Source organism: Trichomycterus rosablanca, chromosome 5 (genome assembly GCF_030014385.1).
Source record: "Trichomycterus rosablanca isolate fTriRos1 chromosome 5, fTriRos1.hap1, whole genome shotgun sequence".
NCBI lineage: Eukaryota > Metazoa > Chordata > Actinopteri > Siluriformes > Trichomycteridae > Trichomycterus > Trichomycterus rosablanca.
In genome coordinates, this window is record NC_085992.1 from 10,622,851 (window position 1) to 10,633,084 (window position 10,234).

Below are 10,234 nucleotides of genomic sequence, written 5' to 3' on the forward strand. Positions count from 1 at the left end.
GTACCTGCACTATAATGTTAAAGGTACGGTAGTGTGTTTATGAATCTGTTCATTCAGTGCAGGTAAACCTTATGAATCCAGCCACATGACTTAGTGTTTAGCCAAAATGATTATTATTATGAATCCTCAGGAAAGTGAAGGGAGATTAGTTTATGCAAAAAAACAAAACAAAAAAACTCTTTGATTATGAATTTGATTATGGCATTATGTAATGTATGCTAATATAATTTACTGTTTACAAGAACGACCTATTAACAAGTCATTATAAACATCAATCTTCCACTTCATATACCAAACTGACATTAAAGCAGATGCAGTAAATGTAAAGGCAGTTGAAAATACCCAGAAATTGTACAAATGTTTATTATTTAGCGTTTAATATTTCATTCACTGCTGCCTGTCCCATATGAGAACATGACAGCGCCGGGTTTGTTTGGAACTATGGGAGGGTTACATTAACCGCGTGACCGCGTGACGGCGAGATCAAGGAGTGTCGCAGCTCACATGACCGCAACTGCTCGGTTGTCATAATAAAGCTCAGTAGTATCGTAGTAATAGTCTAATTACCCAAAATACTCATAACTTAGTAACCGTACAATAAATATTTAAAAACGTGTACTTAAATAAAAGGTTTATTCTTAAACATTCACCCTACACTGAAGAAAATATAAATATGAAACTTTATATAAATATATAAAAAGATTATTAATCTGGTCTTGTATAGAAACTTTATAGTTAAGGTTTAATGGCCTCGTAATTCATAATTACTGGTCATGACTGACTCCAGCTTCTGACTGTGTCTGTATAAATAGGTCTAGTTTGTCTGAAGTCATAAAAAAGGAGCAGTGGTCACTTTGTAAGGTCAGACAGAAAACCCTGTATATCATAATGCTATGCGGAAATTCAGAACCATGTCAGAACAATGAACAACATCCAAAAAATAGGTCTGTCATGAATTAGGAGCTGCTGGAACTTGGAAGAGCTTAAAGAGTTTCAAGAAAGAATTTTCTGTGTCCATGTGATCAGTTGGTCCAGGTGAGTATTTCACCGCAGGTGTGACAGGGGTCAAGGTACAGTTTACAAATCTAACCCGGTTTCTGCTCCCAAAAACTCAGGTCTACAGCTGGTCTGATTCTGAAACTGGGTAGTGTTAGTTTAATGATAGATTAGCTGGTAAATAAGTAGTGGGTTATGGAAGACCAGCTGTATCTGGATTAATGGAACTGGAGACACCAGCAAAACTTGTTTTAGGACCACAGTTACCCAGTATAACTCAGTACTAGAGGAATGCTTAGTAATGTGAGGTAAACATTATCAGAGTTCACTTCTAGAAACTTCTAGAATAAACCTGAATTTCTACCGGCTGTTTCTGGTTTTCTGTTTCTGGTTGACGCGGCGAAGGAGCGGCCTCTCATCTCGGGTTGCCAGATCAAACAAAATAATACATTTAATGTTCGTTAACAGTTACCATAGCAATACGATTTTTATTTTAGCTGCAAATATTATTACATAAAGTGTAATAGTTATTATGTTATTATTTAATTAATTAATAATCGGATTAATCAGGCAGTGGTAGCTCAGCGGTCAAGGTCTTGACTAGTAATCTGAAGGTTGCTGGTTCAAGCCCCATCACCACCAAGTTGCCACTGTTGGGCCCCTGAGCAAGGCTGTCAACACTAAATTGCTCTAATTACATTCAGTGATAATTCAATGGCTTTGGATAAAGCTTCTGCTAAATGACGAAAATGTAAATGACTAAGAAACTTTTTTAATTTCAGTTTTACTGTAAATGTTTCTGGTTACAAAAATATAGGCAGCACCTTAGATGATTAAATTAGTAGTATAGAAAATTATTTAATGTCATTTATCTTTCAATTATGTCTTCCTAATTAATCATTACTGATTACAATTGGTTACAGCTGGTGACTTCTCTGTGTGCACATAAATCATGCTGGTTTAAATGCACTCATTAAAAAGAATTAAAAGAATGGAATACATGGAACAGTGGTCTCTTGTAAAGGTTGGGAGAAACGCACATGATCTACCTTCCTGAATTGTTGCATCTAAGCCTATGATAAAACAAAGCTGTCTCAACTGTTGACATTGTTACTCATGCTCCAGCAGCTACTAATTCATGGTTAATGTTGTGTTTTGTTTTGTTTTGTTTTTTTAAATACACCCAACCATCGAAAACCACAAATTTGTAAAATGACAGGTTTTCTTTCCAACCTTAGTAAAAGACCACTGTTCCATGTTCTGACAAATGAACAACATGCACAAGAACATCAACCCAGAAATACAGTTTAAACATAAAATCAATTATTATTAACACATCATTACAACAGAAACGAAAGATGTTACAGCTACACATTTCCATTTACTGGAACATATTAAAAAAATTAAAATAAATAAAGATATGTCCCATCACTGTGTACCTGAGACGAGGTGAACACAGATCGCATGGTGGATTGTAAACTGCGAGGTAGAAGCAAATAATAAATATTATTCCAAATAACTTAATTGTGCATATAAAGCAGCACCACAAATCACCAATGTTCTTATGAAAAGAAGCAATTTTTACCTATTATTCTGTATACAAGACTTGAGCTGCTTTACAGGTCGCTGTTGTCTGATTCTTCATTATCTCATTCATACAGAATTATTTTAACCCTAATACACACACACATATACAAATAGGAGACAGATCTGGACTGCATGTGGGCCTGAAACACCAAACAGTTGTTACCTCATCAAAATAAAGCCGCACCTCAATAACCCATTCAATCAGTAAACGTAATGTGGGCGTGAGTGTGACGTCTACACAGCTGTACTACTAATACAGGAACAAGCGCTTCGTTCTTCAGTCTAAGAGCAGATCTTCGATCACGGTTTTCGTTGCTGGAGCTTCTGAACATTGATATGAGATTTAAAATTTCATTACTAATAGGATTCTTTTCACTTCTGTTTCTTCTGGACAGAGTTTCCTCTTACAGTAAGTACATTTTATTATTATGAAATATTCTCGGTACAGAACTGTTTACTAAAAACCTTCATAATAAATCAGAGTACAGTATAGAGTTTTACTGAACTTATTATTATAGATTATAATGCTGCGATCAACTTAATATACAGAGTTAATAATTCAGTTATAACACACGATTTACTCTACATAAATCTATATAATAATCTCAACATTTAACTCTACATTAATGCGGATGAACATTCAGAGCTTGTTGAAGCAATTATTTACAATAAATCACTATTGATTTGTCATTTGTAGTATTTGTATATAATTGTTAAAATAATAATGTTGATCTCTGATTGTGTGTGATCTCCATTGAGAGATTCAAAACACAAACAGGAGAAGTTTCTGTAATTCACTTAGTAATGACTACAGTTTAAATGAATACGTATTTTAAAAGGTGAAAGAAACCAACTAAAGATACCAACAAGGTTTACCATTAATACCTATTTCAAGAACTTAAAATGAGAAACTAGTACACCTTCTCTTTAATTACATTTTCGGCATTTGGCAGACGCCTTTATCCAAAGCGACTTAGAGTATACAGTTTAAGCAACTGAGGGTTAAGGGCCTTGCTTGCTGGCAGTGGTGGGGTTTAAACTAGCGACCTTCTGCTTACTAGTCCAGTACCTTAACCACTAGGTTACAACTACCTGGTCGTGTATACAGCAAATGACACCCGAGATATATTAAGAGCTCACTCTGTTATTATCGCAACAAGGCGCAACCTGGTGACATCATCAACATGTGCCACTAATCTATAACTCATCTGTAACACTGCCCTGTCTTTATATTCAGCGTTTTCTGGAAAAAGTGTCAGTGATTTTTTTAAACGTGTGATTTGATGCTTAGTTGTTTTTATTATTATTAAATTTTCCATCTCTTGATGATTCCACAAGGTGAACCTGCATAAAGTCAGAAAAACCTTATCCACACCTAATTTTAGATCATTTACTATACTGTATATTAAAGCTGCTTTAGAAATCAAACATAAGAAAAATATCTGCTAAGTCATCTCTTCCATTTACTAAGTAGATTGATGTTTTTGAGTGTTACATTTACATGTATTAATTATTTATTGAATAATCAATGTATTGGATACAGTTTTATAGAAATTGTACAGTAATAATCTGCTGTGTAAGGTAGTGTAAGCTAAGTGTAAGCTAAGGTGTAACAAAATATTAGTAAAGAAATTACAAATACACTTATTTCATCCTGGGAGCTTATTACAGTTTCCGTGTTGTTCTTTCACACTTCTGATTCATCTTTTCTTTTTGTCTCCATAGCTGAGTTTGAGATTTCAGTGCCCACTCATGTCCAGAATGGTTTATACGGTGAGTCTATGATTTTGTTCTGCACGTTTCCGGTGGACAGCTCATGGGACCTCTATAGCAGTGTGATAACCTGGCAACGTCACCTAGAGGTCATCCACAGTTTCTACTACGGCCAAGACCAGCTGCAGCACCAGAGCCATCGATACAGGAACCGGACCAGCCTGTTCTATCAGGAGCTAAAAAATGGGAACGCATCTCTCAGGCTGGACCATATCAATCTGGAGGATGCTGGCGAGTACACCTGCTCCATCAGTACTCAGCTGGGCAGCCAAAAGAAAAGCTTTAAGATGAACGTAGCAGGTATTAAAACTAAGTTATACACAATGTTTGGATTATGTTAGCATAAAATGTAGCTTCATAATTAATTGTACTTTATGTTGATTTTCCTTTGTTAGCTTTTTATCCTGAACCGCAGCTACACATTTCACTGCTGAACAAAGGCCATGTGGAGGTCCTGGTGACCTCTGAGGGTGGATACCCCTCTCCCTCACTGCAGTGGCTGATGGAAAATGAGGATGATGTCACTAACAACACTCATACTCAGCTCAGGCAGGATAAAGACACACAGTTGTATAGTGTGAACAGTAAACTGAACCTCACCGTCCCTGTGAACATCTCCATTACATTCATCCTGAAGAATGAAGAACTGGGTCAGGAGATGAGGAGGAACATTGACCTCTTTGCACGTAAGACTACCTGATTATGTATGCTGTTTTAATTAACTTATTTAACTTAATGACATTCTTGGTGGACAAAATAGAAGAAACAATAGATTAAATATGAGCTAAATAAGGAAATGGGTTAAATATTTGCCCCACATACTGTATTTTTGTGGTGCATATGTTTAGTTTAGTACCAACACTCTTACAATAATATTTCTGTATATTTTAATTTGCAGAATATGGAGACCTCAACAAAAATGAACAATCACTGATCATCTGCCTCTGCTTGCTTGGATTTATAGCTTTAACTGCTGTAATATTTTCAGTGATGCTCTACAGAAAACAACAAATGAAGAAAAAGCAGAAATACCTAAGTGTGGATGATGGTTTAGGCTTGAGGACACAAAAAACAGATTGTGGTGTTGCAGCGTAAAATGTTGCAGGAACTCTTTTAACTACTTCATTCCTACTAATTATTAACCTAGCTGGCTAGATGTCAGACTGACTGTGTTATACATAAACCAGAGCAAATCATGAAGTTAGCTGGCCTACTTTCTAAAACTAAAGTGAACACATCTGAAGCAGTATAGCTATGCAAAACAAGTTGCTATGATGACTGAGATGTTCAGATATTGAACTGCTTTACTGATATTGTTAAGCCTGCGCAAAACCTGACGTTAGCTGGCTAACTCACTTAAAATAATACTGAACCAGTTTTACAATAACTATTAAGATGGTGTAAATCCCACTAAAGTTAGCTGGCTAACCTACAAATCCCACTTGCTTGTGCATCCATCTGGGTTTCACGCCACCAAAATGAATGTTTTTTTTACCTCATCTGTAGCCCAGTGGTTAGTAGGCTGGTATCCTACTCAAACCAGGCACTTAATTCTAAGGCTGCAATCTCATTGGCTGTCCAGGGGACACAACCTGTAACCATAGGTGCCTCCTGGCTACACAGGGCGAACCTGTCACTATGTTCCCGACCACCAAAATCAGACTTGATTCGACCACCAAAATAAGGGTCTATTCAAGTTTTGTTTTTATTTTGTTGCTGGTCAAATGAAATACATTCACGAGTAGATTTTTATTATTACTTGTGGGTTGTGCGTTTTTTGTGTTTTTTTTTTTAATTAATTTATTTAAATAATTCTGGTATCCAGGTTACATCTTTACTGTATGACCATGACTGTAAGTACCATTCATGAAGCTATAAAATATAATTTAATTTAAATAGTGTTTTGTTAATTTATTTTCTGCTATTTGCACCAAATTTGGTTCCACTGAACTTCCCTTTGCACAATGCACAACAACCATACTGAAGAGATCTGCACATCGAGCCATTCCTTCTCCAGCACGAGTGATCACGTTGACTTGATTTTTACACCTTAGCATGGAGGACCACACTACTCTTTCCATTTTCCTTTGACATTACCTTGACTACACCACCGCCAGGACTCAATCTGGGCTATTGATCTGAGTATTAGACTGCGGGGCCACCAGAGCCCCAGGAAACTTTTTAAAGGCCTGTTATACAAAGACGGCTGATTAAAACAGAGGATTTTAAATTGAACCACTGTACTATTTAAAGTTTTATTTATCTTTCATTACACTGGTGCAGCTTTGAAAATTTGTATCATTTTATATAATAATTTAATAAAAGCAAATGTGTATGTCCTGTTCAGCAGCTTAAATTTCAATATGATGGTTATTAATATAAAACCTAGTGTTTGCTGCAGCGGGATGTTCTGTATTATTATGTTTACTGTTTACATGATAGATGAAACTTGATTTAATGTGCAATCATGATAAAATTAATTTATTCTCTTGGTTCATCTTAAACCTTCATTCAGTAGTGTTGATTCACTCGTGTTTATTCTGAATATTTTATGACATTTATAAAAATATTACTACAAAATAAAGTTGATTTGATGTTCACTTACTGTCAATGTTTGTGTTTTCTTGTATGAGACAACAGTGTGCCAATGTTATCAAAGAATAGATAGTTGGACAGATGGTTGGACAGAGGGACCTTCAGATTGGATTATTGCCATGCTTATTGCCATGATGTGGCACTGACGCTACTTTTTTCATGCGTAGCAGAGAACAAAAGAGTTTTTATAATGCATTTCTTTAATACAGGGCTTAACCTATCAAAACAACTGTCATGTTTGTAGTTATTTACTGCTGTTTTTTTGGTTAAGGCCTTGGCATGTCTGGAACCACCCAGAAACACATTGCATAACTATAACGAATCATCCTGTGACAACCTTAACTACCAGTAGATGGATGCGCAGGAAGACTATCAATAAAGCCAGTTAAGTGTAACACAATCAGACACACTCATACACACTTTTCAACAGTTCAGAGCAACCAATCCACTTTTTGCATGTTTTTGGGACAGTGTTTAGAGAAAAAACCCATTTAAAAAAATGCAAGGCGTAAACCCAGGTTTTATTGTTCTGCATTATCCTGGTCAAGGGTACAGTAGTTCTGGGGTTCTGGGGTGGTGTTAAGGTTAGAAATAAAACCTATACAGGGCATCAATCTGTCACAAACCATTACACATCTAATCAAACCTAGTGGTAATTTAGAACAGCCAATCCACTCTCTGCATGTTTTGGGAGGTGAGAGGATAGAAGTACTTGAAGTAAACTACAGACACAGGAAGAACAAGGTGAAGACTGATTTCATGTTACTATGACCCAGTTTTCAAAATGAAAATGTAGCTTGTCAAACATAAAAAAAGTGCAGGTTTTGGTATCAGGAACCTGTATGGAATAACTCCGGAAACTGGCCATGTTCCAACACTAAGCAGACCGCGCGTCCATCCATGTGATTCACCTGAAATCTATTCCTTGTATTTCCAGTCTGATGTAAGCTGTGTTCGTAGAATTGAAATGGATCAGGAACTGATGATGTATTTCCATAATGTCTCACTGAAAGCATGTCAGTGTACTAAAATAGTTCCATGAGAACTTACCGTATCCAGGGCTGAATGTCGCACTATTTTTAGTTGCCGTTTGGCTACAGTCTACTGTCTACACTCAAAATAGACATGTTCATTAGATGGCTAAAAGTATGTAGACACCTCACCTAAATCAAGTTGAGGTGTTTCAACCACCCATTTTTAGCAGATGTGTAAATTATCAACAATAAGATAAGATATTAATGATATCTGGTATGCACATTAATTGATTATTTTTTAAGCTAAACCTAGATGCACTTACTTACTGCAGCCCATCTGTTGATCAGTACACTTAAATCCCAACAACACCTGCTATGCTTATACAAGCTCAACACACACTACCATGTCTTTACCATGTTAGTGTCATTCTATAAGCCAAAATTGAAATAAACCACAATCAAAACATCATCTGTTCAATGATAGTCTAATGGGGCTCCACCTAGTCATTGATGGGGCTGAAACCAGGTAACAAAGTGTTAACACAAGTAGATGCTGCAGTCAGTACTTTAAACCTATTAAGTCCATCTGTATGGTATGTGTGGCTTATTCAACAATGAAGAAATATACCAGATATGTGTTTCCAACAGTGCTCAGTTAATTAATTATTAAAAATTATTTAAAGATTCAACGTTTCACTCAAATTGATCAGCTGATTCTATTATTTATAATGAAAAACACTTACAGCTGTAATTAAAAATAGCCAACCCATCAACTGTTATGTTTTGAAAAGATGTGTTAGAAGGTGTTAGAAGGTGATGAGAAAGTGTTCCAAATGCAGAAGAGGAAGAACATGCCAAAGTACAACTACACAGAACCAGGAGACATTTATTAAATTAAACTGAACTTGGACCGCAGTCTGTAACTGTATTCACACAAAGTCCATCTGAATGGTAGGTGTAGCTTATTAAACAATCAATGAATGTACAAGTAAGATAGGTGTTCCTAATAAAGTGCTCAGTGAGTGTACATCAACTTTGTGGCACCAGTTTGTGAAAGGTTTTTCATATTCCTGCATTACTGTGCCCCTTTGCACAAAGTGTCCATAAAGACATGGTTTGATGAATTAAGTGGGGAGGATTTCTAGTGGCTTTACCAGAGACCTGACTTGAACCCAACTTAAATGGTTTGTTTAGTGATGATTAGTGATGAACAGAAGGAAGGAGAAAGCACTAACAGGAAGAGATGCATCAAAATAAATCTGTTAGTACACATGACCAAAACTGAGTCTGTCAGAGTCAAAAGCTCAGTTTCTTCATTTTATTATTTTATATTAAAGCAGATATTTAAAGACATTTAGGTGGATTTGATTAATCTAGTTGTTTTAAATATGGACAAACCAAAAACTAAGAAATTCTGAAATTCATGTAACGTTATTTAACAATTCAACTTTTCACTCAAATTGTTCTGCCAATTTTATGATTTGTGATGAAAAACGTTGTATTAAACTTGATACAAAAGAAGCTGTTATTTAAAGTAGCCAACCCACCAACTAGTATGTGTTGGGGAGACTGGTGTTACCCATGCAAAACTTTTTCTAGCCACAGCGATTTTATTTTCTACTTAGAAATAGGTGTGGCTGAAATAGCCAAATCCATTAGTAAGTGGTGTCTACATACTTTTGTCTATTTAATCTAGTTTAAGTTTAGAGCGGCACCCAGAGTAGGAATTGCAAGTATCACCAGACTGTTCCCTGTCAGCAAAGAATTTCATCACCACTTGGACTAAACAGGGAGAAATAAAGAAATTCACTAACTTCATACTGGTCAGGTCACACTGGCTCAGAATCACTTACCTCTAGAAGTGTTTACAGAAGCCAGTTTTACTTCTGCATGCTTTTTAATTTAAATCTCTTTACAGATAATGACTAGGTGAAGACCAAACCCAGTGCTCATGACCCATGTTGCTATTTGGGACCCACATTACCAGCTGCACCGCGATGCTGTCAAATATTCATCATTCATAAAAGTTTAATTAAACCGACATCACTACAGCTGAACATTACTGTGTGTCTTTGTGTCAAGCCTCCAGTACTTAGAGTTTATAAATTTAGTTCAAACCAGGTATTTACATTTAAAACCAAAATATTGCATTTTTTTCAGGTAAATTATGGAACCATTGGTATGAAATGATGCTTTAAATTGCTCGATGGTTAAACTTTATTTATTAAGATTTTTTAACAGATGTCATGTTTGACACACTTTGGTTACATTCATGACAGAAACGGTAGTTACTGATTACACAAGATTCA

General features: G+C 35.9%; 1 protein-coding gene across 1 annotated transcript; it reads left to right on the forward strand.

The window, feature by feature from the left end:
- The first annotated feature begins 2,908 nt into the window (after positions 1–2,908).
- Positions 2,909–6,923, forward strand: zgc:153911 (uncharacterized protein LOC768172 homolog). Its single transcript, XM_062994879.1, has 4 exons — positions 2,909–2,992; positions 4,309–4,656; positions 4,752–5,042; positions 5,255–6,923. The coding sequence occupies exons 1-4, from the start codon at positions 2,920–2,922 to the stop codon at positions 5,449–5,451; spliced, it is 909 nt and encodes a 302-aa protein (XP_062850949.1). The 5' UTR covers positions 2,909–2,919; the 3' UTR covers positions 5,452–6,923.
- The last annotated feature ends 3,311 nt before the right edge of the window (positions 6,924–10,234 follow it).